The following is a 17,988-nucleotide window of genomic DNA, read 5'->3' as shown; positions in this document are numbered from 1 at the left end:
GTAGACCATTCTATAGCATTCAGCATTTGAAGTAAATCGGAAAGGTGAAAAAGCTCGATAAGTGGGTGCCTTATGAACTGACTGAAAATAAAAAAAAGTGTCATTTTGAAAAGTTGTCTTCTCTTCTTGTACATAACAATGAACCATTTCTCAATGGATTGTGACGTGCAATGAAAAGTGGATTTTATACGACAACCTACAATGACCACCTCAGTGGCTGGACTGAGAAGAAGCTCCAAAGTACTTCCCAAAGCCAAACTTGCACCAAAAAAAGGTCATGATTGCTGTTTGGTGGTCTTCTCTCAGTCTGATCCACTACAGTTTTCTGAATCCCAGCGAAACCATTACATGTGAGAAGTATGCTCCGCATATCAATGAGATGCACCCAAGACTGCAGCATCTGCAGCCAGCAGTGGTCAACAGAAAGGGCCCAATTCTTCTCCACACAACCAACCCTTCAGAAGTTGAACGAATTGGGCTATGAAGTTTTGCTTCATCCACCATATTCACCTGACCTCTTGCCAACTGCCTACCACTTCTTCCAGCATCTCGACAACTTTTTGCAGGGAAAACTTGCAGGGAAAACAGTTCCACAACTAGGATATAGAAAATGCTTTCCAAGAGTTTGTTGAATCCTGAAGCATGGATTTTTACGCTACAGGAATAAACAAACTTATTTCTCGTTGGCAAAAATGTGTTGATTGTAATGGTTCCTATTTTGATTAATAAAGATGTGTTTAAGCCTAGTTATAATGATTTAAAATTCACGGTCCAAAACCACAATTACTAATAAATCTGAACCAAACTAATAAATCTGAAGATAAAGAGCTAAGAGCTCACCCTGGTTATAATAAAGAAGGTAGATCTGAGGGACCAAGATTCAGGATGAAGAATAGTCAGGGGGCTTTTTTTTTAGCACATTCAGGCAAAGGGCCTTTCTTGGTCTACAGTAGAAGGGGATTGACTCCTTATCCTGAGGCAAACACTATTTTTGAGGATGCCTAAATATTTTCACTATTGGTAGGCAGCCTCTGAGCCACTGAGATAGCTCCCAGTGATCCTTGCCTCCTGGTATTCACACCCTTATGTAATTAATTCTTTCTCCTTGAGTTTGGGCTAGATTTCATGACTTGCTTCTAGTAAACAGAATGCTGCAGAGGTGATTAGAAGGCACTTCTAAGATAAGGTTACAAAGATCGCGGCTTCCATCTTGGGTATCCTCTCTTGCTCTCTCTGGGGGAAGCCAGCTACAGTTTTTTTTTTTGAGACAGAGTCTCGCTCTCTTGCCCGAGCTAGAGTGCCGTGGCATCAGCCTAGCTCACAGCAACCTCAGACTTCTGGGCTCAAGTGATCCTACTGCCTCAGCCTCCCGAGTAGCTGGGACTACAGGCATGTGCCACCATGCCCAGCTAATTTTTTCTACATATATTTTTAGTTGTCCATATAATTTCTTTCTATTTTTAGTAGAGACGGGGTCTCGCTCTTGCTCAGGCTGGTCTCGAACTCCTGACCTTGAGCGATCCACCCGCCTCGGCCTCCCAGAGTGCTAGGATTACAGGCGTGAGCCACCGTGCCCAGCCTGACATTGACATTCATGTCAGTAGAGACACCAAATCATCTTTAAGCTTTCAGTCTTAGTATCTTCCTATATAGCTCCTTGATTTTTGAGACACTTCTCATTCCCCCAATCTATCTAGCTAGAAATCTAGATGCATTTTTATAAGGAGATAGCAAGAGGTACACACATTGCATTCCCTATAAACCTAGAACTTGGGCCATAAGACTCTTTCTTGGGCCTTTTATTAAGGTTAGACTGGAGCCAACTTCTTTCACAGGGAGTCTCTACCCACAAGAAATGCTAACCTCCTAAGAATTGTTTCCCACCCAACTCATGACTAAATTCTGAAGAAACTTGAGTGTGATTAACTTTCTCCCAACCTTGAGACCTGCTAAGTCAGTGATGCTGTACATCCTTTGAATCAGCCTTGCTCATTGGCAAAGACATAACTACCGGCTATATCATTCCCGACTCTCAGCCCCAAACTGTGTGAGACCCTATTTCCGACTGTTCTGCTTCCCACACAACCTTCCGTAGAATCCATACTTCATGCTTCATAAAGACCCCCAAATCCTCAACTTTTCACTTAATGCTCTTTTTACTTCCTGGCCTTCCACTTTCTCTAAGTCATTGCTTCTTTGAAATAACTGGCATAACCAGTGCACGAATCTTTCTACATACTTCAGCTTGGATTTTTTGTGTTTATCGCTTCCATTACTCTCCTGTTAGCTTTCAATAGCTTTCCTCCAAAATTCTTCCATTCCACCTGCCTGGAAATATTGTAATCATAGATGAATCCAACTGTCTGTTTTCTCTACACCCCAACGTGAACTGTTTGGGCAGCATTTGAGAAATCTGAGTATGTGAGAGAATCACATAACTCTCTAGGATGCTGCCCAGATACATTTGTGGTCACCAATATACCTGGACCCTACACCTGGACCCTCGGTGCTGCACCTGCGATCTTTGTGTTTCCCTGGTCGGTCCTCCTTTCTTTCCTCACACTGGCTATTTTAGGTATGTCTTGTTTTGTACAAAATTGTGGCTCTTCTTCCCTTACCACACATAATTTTACATTCTACTTCATAGAGAAATAGAAACCAACAGACAAAATTCCCTCAACTTCTTGCTACCAGACTGAGAAAATTATCTGCATACACATCTATCACCATCTTGTGCTGTGACATCAGAGGCACCCCTCCTCCTATCTAAGGTCTAACCCTTTACACATGCTCTGGATTTTCTCTCTTCCTATTTATTTGTTCTTATGGATCTTCACTCTTTTTCTCTGGCTTCTTCCCATGAGCATTCAGACACGCTTATCTCTTCTATTAAAAAACAGAAACAGGGCCAGGAGCAGGGGTTCACACCTATAATCCCAGCACTTTGGGAGGCCGAGGCAGGAGGATCACTTGAGGCCAGGAGTTTGAGACCGGCCTGGGCAATAACAAGATCACATCTCTAAAAAATAAAAAAAAAAATTAGCCGGGCATGGTGACACATGCCTGTAGTTCCAGCTACTTGGGAGGCTGAGGCAAGAGGATCGGCTTGAGCCCAGGAGGTTGCAGTGAAGTCTGATGATGCCACTGTACTCTAACCCAGTAAACAGAGCAAGATGAGACCCTGTCTCAAAAAAAAAAAAAAAAAACAAAAAACAAAAAACAAAAACAAACAAAAAAAACACCTAGAAATTTCCTCTCTAACTATAGTCTATATCAGCTAATGGCCTTTTTTCTCTTGGACAGTTCACACCCAGACTTTTTTAGAGTTAGCTAAAATTGCTCTCTTCTACCTTTTTTTTCTTTTTTAGAGACAGGGTCTCTTGAGGGGCTGGTCTTGACCCCTGTGGCTCAAGCAATCTTCCCACCTCAGCATCCCAAGAACCTGGGACTAGCAGCATATGCCACTGTGCCCAGCCTCTTCTACTTTTTTAACCTTCCCATTAAACCTCCACTCATTCCAGTATAATACAGTAGAGAAGAAAGCAATGAAATTGCTTTGGTCAAGATCAGCAATAATCTTTTTTTGTGAAACTCAGTGGAGATTTTTTTAGTCCTTATGGCAATGGTGGGTACTGTTAACTGTTTTCTCTTTTTTGGAACAATATTATTCTATTGCTTTGGGATTTTAGCTTAGGTTTTCATCTTCTTACTATATACTCATGGGGGATGTAAAAATCTTCCACACCTTTAATTATCAGTTCTTCACCCTGCCCTTCAATTCTAAATCCAAATATCTAATAGCCTACCTGATGTCTCAGACTTAACATCTTTAACATATGTACTGCCATGTTAATTGTATTTAGCTCACAATAGTTTCTTGTTTTTTTTTTGAGACAGAGTCTCACTCTGTTGCCCAGGATAGAGTGCCGTGGCATCAGCCTAGCTCACAGCAACCTCAGACTCCTGGGCTCGAGCAATCCTCCTGCCTCAGCCTCCCGAGTAGCTGGGATTACAGGCACGCGCCATCATGCCCAGCTAATTTTTTTTTCTGTATATTTTTAGTTGTCTAGCTAATTTCTCACTCTTGCTCAGGCTGGTCTTGAACTCCTGAACTCAAATGATCCGCCTGCCTCGGCCTCCCAGAGTGCTACGATTACAGGTGTAAGCCACCGTGCCCGGCCAGCTCATAATAGTTTTGAGGCTGGGGCCTCGTGAAACATATGTAACTCACATGTCTATTTATCTTGGGAGTTGCATGAACTATTTTTCAAGTTGTACATAACTCACACACAGAAAACAATAACACATTTTTCATTAGATTAGAAAGGATCAATTTATTTTCGAAGTTTTTATTCTATTTTTGTAATAAAGCACCGTGGCCCCAAGGAAAAAAATTTTTTTTCTAGTGCGGCAATATGCTAAACTTAAACTGAAAACTAGGCTCATTATTTTCCCTCAAAAACCTCCTCCTCATCTAGTGTTATCAATTGCATCACTATCATTCTAGTTGCCTAGAACAGAAACCTTGACTTCTTCCCCCTCAACCCTCATATCCAACTTCTAAGCTTAATAGATTCTATTTCCTAAATATTCTCAGATACTCAGGTATCTGTTGAATCAATGACTCTCTCAAATTTGAAGGTTAGGGAAGAAACCTTCAGGCTACCATCATCTTTCACTGAGATTACTGTATCTATTTTACCCAGTCATCTTTTAGGTATCAGATTAAATTAATCTGCAACTTTCTCTAGAACCAATCTCACCCCAAAACTAGGTTTAGTTTTAGGCTTTTGATACGTGTTCCTACACCACTATATACTCGCCTTCTCATAGTACTTAACACACTTTTGGAAACTGCTTGTCTTCTAGATTGTACACTTTTTGAAGAAAAGGTAGCATATGCTTAGCTCATCACCATATGCTAGGATTGAGAACAGTCTTGGCACAATTCAGATGTTTAGTAAACAGATTGTGAACACTGTTGAATGAATTTTAGATTATCTTCCAGGTGAAAGGGGTAGGGGAAAAGATTAACAATGAAGAAAACAATGGGTTGGGGAACAGACAGGTAGGGACGACTGGCTGGAGCGGATCTCTCCAAGGATACAACAGAATGAATCACTTGTCTATTTTCTGCTTAAATACCCATCACCATGACAGGCACTCACTCAACTGTTGAGGGGGACTAGAATGCCTGTGCCTATTACACTAAGCAGAATTGGGATACAGTCAATTTCAATTACACCTGCTAGGTTAGAACCCCTCCTCTATCTTCCTGCTTGCTCACTTTATAAAGTAACTCAAAAGGATTCCAACACAAAGGTAGCATCAGCTTTCAACTCATCGTGAACCCGGCAGATGAAGGGAAAGACACAAACACTTCTGATTTTGCAGTACAAACTGTACCAAGGAGTAATCAAATGGTAGCCAAAAAGGTTCTCTTTATAGAAGTATTCCAGCTAATACCATAACCAGTAATGAAATAATGGAGTTAGGTATTAATAATGGCTGTTAATATCACAAAAAGAGAGACTAGACATTATGTGCTTTCTGATGGAAGGTCATCATGCCACCTACAAAAAAGTCTTGCCAAGAAAAAAAAAGGATCGAACCCAAATATGATCAAATCTCTAGATCCAACTATCCATTTACAGGAAATACAGAGGATAAAGGAACATGTTAAACTATACCATGGGGATGTTATCAGCAAAATGCAGAGTATGAAAAACTGTAAGAAAAACAACTTTGGTTCTTCCATAAATAAATAGCAAGAAAACGAAAAACTTACAGATTAGAATACACTTCAGCGAGATATTAACCAATCTCAATTCATGGACCTTATCTGGACCCTGAGTCAAATACACTATGAAAAAGACATTTATAGAACAATTGCAAATTTGAATACTAACTGGATATATCATGCTATTAAGTTCTTTCTTTGGGGGTGTAATAATGGCACTGCAATTATGTATTTTTAAAAAGTATTCTTTTTTTTTCTTAAAGATGAAGTCTCACTATGTTGCCCAGGCTGATTTCAAACTCCTGGGCTCAAGCGATCCTCCTGTCTCAGCCTCCTGAGTAGCTAGGATTACAGGCACATGCCACCACACTCAGCTAAAAAAGTATTCTTATCTTTTGCAAATATACAATGAAATATTTATGGAAGAAATGATGATGATGTCCACGATCTTCTTAAAATACAAAATGGGAGGTGAAAGTGGATCGGGTACCTATAGATCACTACATTATTCTGTTTGCCTTTGTATATGTTTGAAATTTTCCATAATAAAAAGATTTTTAGAAGGTTTTTTAGTTTTTGAAGCTAGTAGCAGCAACATGGGTTTTCCTACCATTTCATCTTTTCCCCAATTTTGGTTGAACTTCACCACTACGTAGCTATTACCAGAGATCTGGTTCTAAATTTCAAATAGAAAAGCTGAGAACCAATTCATAAATGAATTACACACACAGTTATATACTAAGCAAGCAGGGATTTGGCTTGTGTAATTTACTCCTACCTTTTCCTTCCATTTAACTTCCAGAGGAAATTAATCACAGACCAAGAAACCCAAATCTAGCAGGGATGTCAGTCTGGCCTTCCAATCACCAAATATTTATTGTGATCTACTATCTATCAGGGACCATGGGAACATGAAAATGAACAAAACTAGACAGAATGCTCGCCCTTCTGGAGCTTACAGTCTAGCGGGGGAAGCACAAATATTAATCAAAGAATCACACAAATAAATGTAAAACTGAAAATGTAATAGTCTTCAAAGGAGAGGAACATGCTATGACAGCTTATAATAGTGAGATTTGATCTATTCAAGCCCGAGAAACTGATGCTTAAGTTCAGACACACATGAACTAGCATTAACTGAGGAAAATGGGATGAGAAGAGCACTACACGGAACAGGTATAGATGTGCACAGGCTGCAGAAGGAGGAAGTCCAGTAAATATGAGGTGATGACAGAAGGCCAGTGTGGCTGAAATAGTGAGAGCAAGATGTGACATAAGGCTGACAAGATAGGTAGGAGCTGGATTATATAGCTCACAATAAAAGGTTATCATTATTCTAAGAATCAAGGGAAGCCAATAAAAGATTTTACAAAGAGAATGAATTACTCGTTGTAAAGATCACTCTGAAAGAGTGGATGTGGGCAGAAACCCAGGTGAGAGAAGGGGTAGAATCAAATCCCACATGGTGATAGAGATAACTGCACCAAGACAGGAGCTTTGGTGGAGCACGCTACTGTCATCCTGAGAAAAATCAAGAAGATTTTCATTTCTGATTAGTATCAATGGTTTTTGTCTTTGGAGCAAATAATAAAACAAAATAAACTAATAAATCCCAGGAGGTTGTCATATGTACTGATCCTAATAAGATAGAGGTTAAAGGAATCTTAGCATAACAAATCACAGTCGCACAGACAGAGCGTACATCTACATTAGGATCTGGAAGTAGTCGTGCTGTTTTAAAACAGTGATTGAGAGCAACCAAAGAAATAGTATTAGCAGTATTAGTGCCACACAAATAATTTGGAGAGCAGGTCTATAATTGATATTGCTAAATAAACATGCTTGTTGTTAGAGTCTGAGTTTTGGGCCGAAAAATCATTAATCTACCATTCTGCTTCTGTAAACCTGCTTGCTCCTGCTTACTCAAGACAGTACCCCCAGCATAGAAATTCCTAAGTGACTACGACACCCATGTTCTGCGTAAAATGATTACAGCCCCCACGTTTTGCGTGAAGCTATTACAACACTCATGTTTTGCGTGAACAAGACATGGCCCAGAGCCCAAACTGCCCAGATCCTGTTACACTCAAGATAAGAAAATGATATAATGCTCACTCAAGGCTTTTTGTACACATGCTTGCTCAACCTTAGCAATTTTCCATCCACAAACTTACAATATAAAAACTTGCTGTTTCAAAGGCTCACTGCTGCTCTCTGTGCTGCCTTTGGGGGGTGCAGAGAGTAGTCGCTGGCCAGCTAATAAAGACTCCTGATTTGGCTCAATTCGGTCTTTAGGTGGTCATTTCTCGCGTCTCAGACTATAACACTTGTTATGTTTAACACTGAATCCATAGCACTATCAGAATTTATTACTTGAAGGGTGAATGAATACTGGACCCTGATTTACCATTTTCAATAGATCTTCTCTTCTGCCATCCTTACACTGAAATTTGTTTAGTAAAATAAAGTATGAGACACTTTAAGCTTAAAATTTTAATGAACTAATAGAAGCATATTCTTTTTAATAAACAGTACTATCAAAAGTAACCTAAAGACTAAAGAAATTTTTTGTATGAACAGTAGGAAAATTATCTTAAGACCAATTTGGTGAAATTATATTTTTAAAAAATCATTCATTTTACAACAAAAAATATTCATTGAAGAAAATCTGGAGAATACAAAACACCCCAAAGAAAAATTCTATCATAATAGGTTGCATTTCAATTAAAATCTAATAGATAATTGAGAGTAGCATAACAAGATAATGGTTCTATATTTAAAAAAACCAATAAGCTGACTACCGTAATTTTGCTAAAACAATGTAGTAATAGTTAAACATGATTACGCTATGTCTCTTTACTTTCTGTGAGCATTAGCATCATCGTTTTCATAAGATTTGGATTTCTACATTTATGTAATCTTGAAATACAACAGAAAATAAGAATTACAACAAAGTCCTTATAATAATTTAAAAAAACATAAAAATGTCTTTGTACTCAATGCTTTAGTCAAAAAACAAACCTATTCAATCCAAGCAGTAACTAGGTCAAATCACATATAATCAAAATACAGTTTATATTTATTTTTTAAAAAAACTACTCACACTAGTCATTTTAGATTAAAACAAAAACAATCTAGAGCTATAATAATACACCTAAATTTCTGACAGCATTATTGTTGGATGTAATAAAGAAAAATGGTAGCATTTTGGTACTGAATGCTTCTGGAGATATGCATTTAGGACTAAAGAGAGAGATAAGATTTATACATCATTTAGAGAACCATCCCATTCCATACTCCTTTAAGAATATTTAAATAGTTAATTAAAAATGCAATAAAATAATTCATTTACCTGACCACTACCGGAAGTTGCCATGTTGATTTCTGCCACTCCTTGACCTTCATTCTGCCGCTCAGCTTCATGTGAGCTGGCTTCATGCTTGCTTTGAGACGACCTCTGTTAATACGGAGTTAAAATCATTACATACAAAAATGATATAAGCTTTCTTAGCCCACAGCTTTTTTCTTTTTTGTTTTAAAGATTTGAATGCATCAATTATACAGGCTGACACAGGCATGGAACTGCACGTCACACTTCATAACCTCCAGCACAGTTAGTGGGAGACTATCTCGGTAAGAGGAAAGTGAAGTGTGTCCCTTGAGCATTTAGAGCTGCACAAGACAAAGGATTTTCTGAGACTCACAGGAACGCCATCCTCCACCAGCTGTGCTCACATCACTATCAGGGATATAACCCAACTTGAACAAATAATTGTCTATTCTGCAAGGTCACATGATTCTGACATTTAATGGAGCTGCAAATACAACAGTTAAACTATTACCTAAGCTTACAAATACCTTATGTGTAGGCATATTTATACATAAAATATATACACATCTTCTACTAATAAGAGTTAGGCAAAACCAAATAAGCTCTTACATTCTGATATGAATAAAACCAAAAGCATTTTCTAATGCAACCACCATCTGTTACATGAAATTAAAATGACAGATTATATCCAGTAAAAGCAGTTATTTCAAGATAGATTATATCTAGCAAAGCAGTCACTTTGTAAAAATACCACTGCAAAATCAAAGAAATAAAATAATTTCCCAGTTTCTTTTATAGAAACACCTATGTGCTTGCTCTAGGAAAATGATATTCTAAAAATCTGACATGATAGTTGATAATTACGGTATAAAATAATTCCCAATGGAATTTATTTAAACATTAAGCTTTCCTAGACCATTTTAAAATGTGACTTAAAAATTAATTTGTATGCATTTCCATTAATAAACTAGTTATTAGTTATATGTAGGCAAAAGTGAGTAGCAGTCAATAATTCAGAAATGGAAGAAAAAATGGTACCACCTGAAAATCACACCAAAAAATTCAACAAAATCAATAAGAGTAGAAATATACAAAGTTAACTTAGAAACAAAATGAATCAAAGACCACTAAGACCACAAAGATACAACACTAACATAAGTGAAGATGTCAATATGTTTAAAGAAAAAATAATTACTGATCATCTACTACGTTAGTTAATTGCACTAGGTGCTGGGGAATGCAGTGCTAGCAAAACTAGATGTTGTTCTGTGCACTTTTGGAGCTTATCATCTAGTCAGGGATACTATCAAATAATGAGAGAAGTAACAACTAAGTAAAAATTTTGACAAGTGCTATGAAAGAAGTGTACAAGGTGGTATAAGTATATATAACAAAGGGATGTGATTATGGTCTGGGGGTCTGGGGAAGAGATCTCTTAGGAAGTGCTATTTGAATGGAGACTTGAAGAATAAATAGTTAACTAGGAAAAGGGGGAGGGGTAGATGATGAATGTTCCGGGTAAAGAGGTCATATGCAAAGGACCTGCGGTGGGAGGGAGCATGGCTTGTTCTAGTATGTCAAAAAATCATGGTGTGGCTAAAGCACCAAAAATAAGCAGGAAAGTAGAACAAAAAGAAGATGATAAAAAAATCTTACTGGTTTTGTTGAATTTTAGTGGGATTCTCAGATGGCATTCTTGCCTTTTCTATTTCTAAGTTATAGTGATGCCACGCCACTAGTGCCCTCACATAATTAATACTAATATATTAACAGGAAAAGCTGCACATAAATTGATTTTCTAAGTTAAATTTTAAATGATCTAAGTAGGCAGGAATCATAGAGGAGACCAGTTAGGAGCCTAACGTATTAATGTAAACGTGAGATCATGGTACTCTGCACTAGGAAAGCAGTAATAGAAATAAAAGAGGAGACGCAGAGGTAAATCTGATAGGGTTTGGTGACAGAATGGATATGGGGAGTGGAAGAACAGGTCTGGTATCAAGTATGTTCCTATGTTCTTTAGCTCACACAATTCAATAATGATGGTGCCATTCACAGACATAGGTAATACTGAAGGAGGATGAAAGGGTGGTAAGGAAGGCTTAGGAGGATCATTAAGTTTTAGATATGTTGGATTCAAAGTGCCTTTGACACATCTAAGTGGAGATAGAGTGGGCACGTGGATTTCTGGAGCTTAAGGCTAGAAAAATAAATTTGAGAGCCATTAGCATATAGATGGTAACTGAAGCCCTAAGCATAAATGAGACTGTCTTAGGAAAAGAGGATACAGAGAAAAGATAAACAAGCCTTAAGGAATGCTACAATTAATGTCCAGATAAAAGAAGATGAGCTATGAAGGCCAAAAAAGTGGGGGGAAAACCAAAAAAGTAATGATAGTGATGATGATATGATAAAATTTTTTAAAAATCTAATGTTTACTATGCACTAATCATTGGCACCTATTGATTTATTTAATTCTCATACCAACCCTATGAACCCTAGGTACTATAATTATCTCCATTTTATAAAGAGACTAAGGAACAGAGAACATAAGTAACTGTCTTTCAGTCACATACATTAAGGCAGAGTCAGAGCTGGAATTACAACCCAGGCAGTCTGACTCCAGAGCCCAAACTATTTAACATTTGCTATCTTTATTTTCTTTCCTCCTTCCTCTTTCCTAATCACTTCCCTTTATTCTTTCATTCCTTCTAGACTACAGTCCTGCCTGCACTATTTGATATACTGAAAACAAAAGAGGTTGTTGCCGATTCCTACGGAAGAATAATCCTAACAAGTTTCCTAACAAGTTCCTCATTTCCATGGTTGGACAACTTCCCTAAGGTCTTCTACTCTAGGCAATGGGACTTTTTAAAAATTTTTGTTGTTGTTGACGTATTTAAATACCATAAAAATCTACTCATCTTAAGTGCACAATTAAATCATTTTTGTAGATTTATCAAGCATAGTCATAATCCAGTTTTAGAACATTTGAATCACTCTAATAAGACTCTCCCTGCCCATTTACAGTTAATCCTCATTTCCACTCATAGCCCTAGGCAACCACTGATCTACTTTTTGTCTTCAGAAATTTGCCTTTTCTGGACATTTCATATAAATGGACTTATGTGTCTGGTTTATTTTACTGAGCATGTTTTTGAGGTCCATCCATGCTATAGCATGTATCAGTAACTTGTTACATTTTATTGCTGAATAGAATTCCATTGCAAGGATATAACACGTTTTGTTTGTTCATTCACCGGTTGATACACATTTGCACTGTTTCTACTTTTGGGCTATTATGAATAATGCTGCTATGAAAATTCAAGTTAAGGTCTTTGTGTAGACATGTTTTCACTTCTTTTGGCTAGATACCTAGGAATGGGATTACTGGGACACATGGTAACTATGTTTAATATTTTTAGGAACTGCTCAACTGTTTTTCAAGTGGCTGCACCATTTTATAGTCTATCAGCAATGAGGGCTCCTGTTTCTCCATATCCTCACTGATGATTATTACTGTCTTTACAATTTTTTTTTTTTTTTTTGAGATAGGGTCTCACTCTGTTGCCTGGGCTAGAGTGCAGAGACATTATCATAGCTCACTGCAACTTCAAACTCCTGGGCTCAAGCACTCCTGCCTCAGGTGAGGCCTTCCAAGCAGCTGGGACTACAGGCATGCACGACCATGCCCGGCTAATTTTTCTATTTTTTGTAGCGACGGGGTCTCACTCTTGCTCAGGCTGGTCTCGAACTCCTGACCTCAAGCGATCCTCCAGCCTCGGCCTCCCAAAGTGCTAGGAATACTGGCATCAGCCACTGCACCTGGCCTGTCTTTATGATTATAGCCATAGTAATGGATATGAAGCAATTTCTCATTGTGGTTTTGATTTGCATTTCCCTGATTAATTACTAATGACTGAGCATATTTTCCTGTGGCTTATTAGCCATTCCTATATCTTCCTTGGTGAAATGTCTATTCCAATTGTTTGCCCATTTTGAAACTGGGCTATATTTCTCATTATCAATGGATTGTAAAAGTACTGTGCATACAACTTTAATAAGCATTTCTCCCTGGCTATTTTTTAGAGATTTTATGGCCATGGTGCATTGTCCTCACAGCTCCCCTCCCTCCTAATGTATCTGCTTGACAATAAATAAACTATGTCTGGGAGGACACACAAGGTCATAGTACTGGCTGCCTCATATACCTCTGTATAACTTCTGAGTTATGAATCATAGTTCAATATTTGAATAAATATTTGACTCATGTCCAGCATCTAGACCCTAACCCAGAATTAACGCAGATAGGACAAAGACAATGCTATAAGCAATGTTTTTCATGATGGAGAAATTTTCAGCAGAAACCTGTCCTTTCCTTATCTCTATCGCTTTACAAACTAATTTGCTAGCGTCCAATATCCAGTTATTTCTATCTTTTAGCTTCTCCCTCTAATTTATATCAGAAAAATGATAACAATGGAATAAAACTCAAACAGAAAAATTTAAAAAAGTGTTTTAGTTCTTTCTTAAATGTGACATGGCACCTTCCTTTAATTTACATTTACTAAACTATTATACTACGTGCAAATATTTTAGGCTATGACTGATACAACCATTTTCATAACAAAAGGAAGCAGGAAGAGACTGGATCACAATGGTAGACAGTCTGCCTTAAATCCAATGATATGAATAAAAAGTTCTGAACAGATACAAAAAATACATATAAGTCTCCAACCTGAAAGAAAGTTTTAACAGTGCTAGAAAATGAGTTCTACTGTTAACACATCACAATTTTTTCGGAATTTCCAGAGGCCAGAAAGTTGGTGAAATTTGGAAATAAAAACAGAGAAAATGATATACTGGGCAAATGATAAGGAAAAAAAAAAAGCCAGTGTAGCAATATTAATAGCAAACAAAATGAAATTCAAGGTACAGAGCATTAAATAGAGGGCTATTTTATTCAAATAAAAGATTAAATCAACTAGAAAAAATAAGTGTGAATATGGATTTAGAAATATCAAAACCTGTCAGATGAAGCAAAACAGTAATGATCAGAATATAAGAAAGATGGGGTGAAAAGAAACAGCAGCAGCAAAACTCAAGGCAGAAAATATCCAGAGAGAAAATATAAAATGTAGTGCTACTCAATTAAAAACAAAATGCTGCTTATTTGAAAACAATTTTAAAAATAGACTATAGCAAGTTTGGTTAAGAATAAAAAAAGACAGAGAAAAACTACGCTGAAAAACCAAGGAAGTCATAACAGGTGGAATGCTACATATTACGATGCCAACAAAACCAAAAAAGGAGTAAAAAGATACTGCGCTTTTTGGCCCTTCAGAGTCCATTGCAAAACAGACACTTAATCCTTAATGTTGCAAATATTTGGTTTGTGTTAGTTTAAGACAGTCATGTTAAACTGCTTTTAGGATTATGACTATCACATTGTATTTAAACTGCTCTACTTAGTGAATACATGTTTCTACACATTTTGAATTCAGATGTACTAAAGCCAAAGTTCCTAAGATATTTAAAAAGTCAGGCCTAGATGAAAACGTTCTTTAAAAGAACTCTTTTTTTAAATCTCTTTCAGTTGATTTTTTTTTTTTTTTTTTTTTTTTGGTCTTAGCTCCCTATTTCTAAATAACCTTCCTGCATTGCTAGTTCTGCATTTTTTATTAGAATTTAATGCTTTATTTCAGTTCCTACTGTAAGATAAATTTTTCACTATTTACATTACTTTGACTATTAAATTCTAATCATGGCTGGCAGGTGATATACTATGATTGTTTTTCTTTAGAACAACTTCTTGTCCATGGGGTTAAAGGTTATCTTCATTGTTTTGTTTATTTGATTTTCTGTGTACTTAGGACTTATCCTCAGTTTTTCCTCCACTGTGTAAATTTCCTTTCAATAAATTCAGAAACAGCAGGTATTCTAATGATTTCATCTTCTTGGACTTATTTCTCCTGGAATCTTCTCAACAGCTGCAACATGGACTGATTGCTTACTCTACCATTTATCTCAGGATCTCCCTTCATCTTCATTCTGGGCATTCTCTCCTTCTTCTTCTCTCTCTCTCTGTCTCTCTCTATTGTATCCTCTGTCTTGGATCCCAAATCTTCATTTTTCTTACTTTACATTTTCATTTCATTTGAGTATATCCTTTAATAGCTTCCAGAAAAGTGTACATGAGAAAAATATTTTTAAGACTCTGCCTATCTAAAATATCTTTATTCTACTCTCAAATTGAGAGATAAATTTATAGGCTAGTATGGTATAATAAAAAATATATTTGGTCTTTGTCCTTTTGTACCTGGCACAGAGCTTCAAAAATCCTTGGAATTTCTTGTGTGATAGAGATGTCTGTTATGCTAATGAGGCAACTCACAGTGGACTGCTAGATAGCTTCAGGATGGGTGCTCATCACCATGTGATTAGAGGGGTGGAACTTTGGGCCAGACTGACCTCCAAGGAAGGAAGGAGAATGGAAATTGAGTTAATTCAAATTTACATTAAATTATTTAATCTGACAGAGCAAAATCTCAATAAAAACTATGGACGCTGAAGCTCAGCTGAGCCTTCTGGTTGGTGAATACAGTGGTGTGCTGGGGGAGTGACATGCCACAAGAAGACAGCACGGAATCCCTGCACTTCCTACTCCCTTCCCTAGACCTTGCTCATGTGTCTCTTCATTTTGCCATTCCTGATCTGTATCCTTATAATAAAACCATAATCATAAGCAAAAAACTTTTGGTGAGTTCCATGAGTCATTCTAGTGAATTGTTGAACCTGGGGAGTTGTAGGAAGCCCCATATTTGTAATCCACTAGGCAGAAGTATGGGCGGCTTGGGGATAACCAAAATTTGGGGCTGGCATTTCAAGTGGACAGCTTTATGAATGACTTTGCCCTTTACTTGTGAGTCTACACTAACTCCAGGTGGTTAGGATCTAGAATTGGAACTGAACTGTAGGACACCCAGTGGTGTCAAAGGATTGGTGTCAAAACATAGCTGGAAATAATTTTCTTTCAAAGCTTTTAAGAAAATGCTACTCTACTTTTCAGCTTCCAGTGTTGCTATTTATAAATCTAAAGGCATTTGTATTTGTGTTCCTTTGTGTGAAATCTGTTTTCTCTTCCTGCTGTAGAAGGTTTTAGAATTTTCTCTTTAACCCCAGTGATCTGAAAATTCATCATGATGTGTCTTTGTATGGGTTTATTTTAATCTGTGGTGTTAGATATTGGAGAGACCATTCTATTTTGGAAAACCATGCCCCTTGGTTCTGGGAAATTTTAATTTACTTCTATGATGATTTTCTCACTCTAGCTTCTCCATTCTCTTTCAAGAACTCCTTTTATTTGGGTATTAAACCTTCATCGAATGATTCTGATTTTCTTTTCTATTTTCCATCTCATGTCTATTTGTCCTAATTTCTGAGAAATTTATCTTCTAACCTTTCTTTTTTTCATTACTGCTATCACATCTAACTCCTAAGAACTGTTTTGTTTTGTTTTTTTTGAGACAGGGTCTCACTCTGTTGCCCAGGCTTGAGTGCAGTGGCACAATCATAGCTCACTGCAGCCTCAAACTCCTGGGCTCAAGAGATCCTCCTGCCTCAGCCTCCTGAGTAGCTGGGACTACAGGCCTGTGCCACCATGCCCAGATAATTTAAAAAAATTTTTTTTTGCAGAGATGGTGTCATGCTACATTGCCCAGGCTAGTCTGGATCACCTCAGGTGATCCTATCACCTCAATCTCCCAAAGTGCTGCTCCTTTTGAATGCCATCCTTCTCTTGCTTTATGGATGCATTATCTTTTTTTATTGGGAATATTAATGTTAATTTTATTTTTTGAAGTTTTCTTCCTGCAAAAAGAAATAAATTATCTATTTCCATAATCTTTCTTATTAGAAACTTTCTTAAAATATCTGGTGGTTGTTGGTGTCTACTCATATTTAACAGTGGGCTATCTATAAGTTAAATGCAGCTATCTGCCCAAGGAAGGAAGTTTGTCACCTACAGTTACCCTATAGGATGATCTAGCTGGGCTGTTTTGTTGGTGAATCCTCCAACGTAAGTATCTTTAGGGCACTTTTCTTGGGTTAGTCACATTTCTTAGGGGAAGTTCCTTCTAGAAACTTGCCTGGAGATTGTAAGACTGGATGCCAGTGGAGGTTTCAGTATTCAGTAAGTAAATTTTCACTTAAATCACTTTTTTGTATAACACCTCCACCTTCAATTAAACTAGGCTTACCCCTAACCAAAGACCTTTTGCTTCCAGAGGAAAAAAATCTCCCATCTTTTGACAGGATTAGAAAGGAGCAGTCACTCAGCTATGCAGAGAGAAAGGTTCTTCTGGAGGTCCCATCTGCTGTTTAACAGATTTTCAAACATCCTCCTGCTTTTAGTCCTTTTTTATCTCACATTCAGAGGTACCTATTGTAGCCAGTTCTGAGACCTTCTGCGACTCCACAGTGTACACTGGGTTGCTTCAGGACTTTTCCCATTGCTGACTTAGGGGTCAACTCTCTAGGATAAGCTAGAATAGTTACCATTTGTTTACCTGCTTCCCAGCTCCCCTAAATTTTACTGTTGTCACTTTCCCTGTCTTTGTGCCTTTTTCATTTTTTTCTTTTACTATCATTTTAATGGGCTTTGTGGAGTAAGGACAGGTAGCATGATCAATTATTACTATGGATTGCATATAAGGAAAAAGTTTACTTACTGGTTGATAATAGCCAAATTAAGTTATCTGATTATATGTAAACCGACAGCTGAAATAAGGTAGCTATATTTATAACTCTATAAATTTTAACTGCCTAAAAGTTTTAATGAAATCAAAATAGTTAAGGCTTTTGACAACTTATTTTCCTGAAAAATGTTACAAAGTATCTAAATTTTCTAGAACATCTA

At 37.3% G+C, this 17,988-nt stretch overlaps 1 protein-coding gene across 26 annotated transcripts in view; it reads right to left on the bottom strand.

The window, feature by feature from the left end:
- Positions 1 to 17,988, bottom strand: part of APC (APC regulator of WNT signaling pathway) — a 121,769-nt gene that overhangs the window by 29,508 nt on the left and 74,273 nt on the right. For all 26 annotated transcript variants that reach the window (XM_069492452.1, XM_069492456.1, XM_069492467.1 and 23 more), the window contains one exon: positions 9,093 to 9,197. In XM_069492452.1, coding sequence (XP_069348553.1) covers positions 9,093 to 9,197 — 105 coding nt within the window. The remainder of the gene's footprint in view (positions 1 to 9,092; positions 9,198 to 17,988) is intronic.

The sequence above is a fragment of the Eulemur rufifrons genome, chromosome 17 (genome assembly GCF_041146395.1).
Source record: "Eulemur rufifrons isolate Redbay chromosome 17, OSU_ERuf_1, whole genome shotgun sequence".
In the NCBI taxonomy this organism is placed as follows: Eukaryota; Metazoa; Chordata; class Mammalia; order Primates; family Lemuridae; genus Eulemur; species Eulemur rufifrons.
Note: the sequence above shows the minus strand (reverse complement) of the source record. Positions and strands in the feature narration are given on the sequence as shown.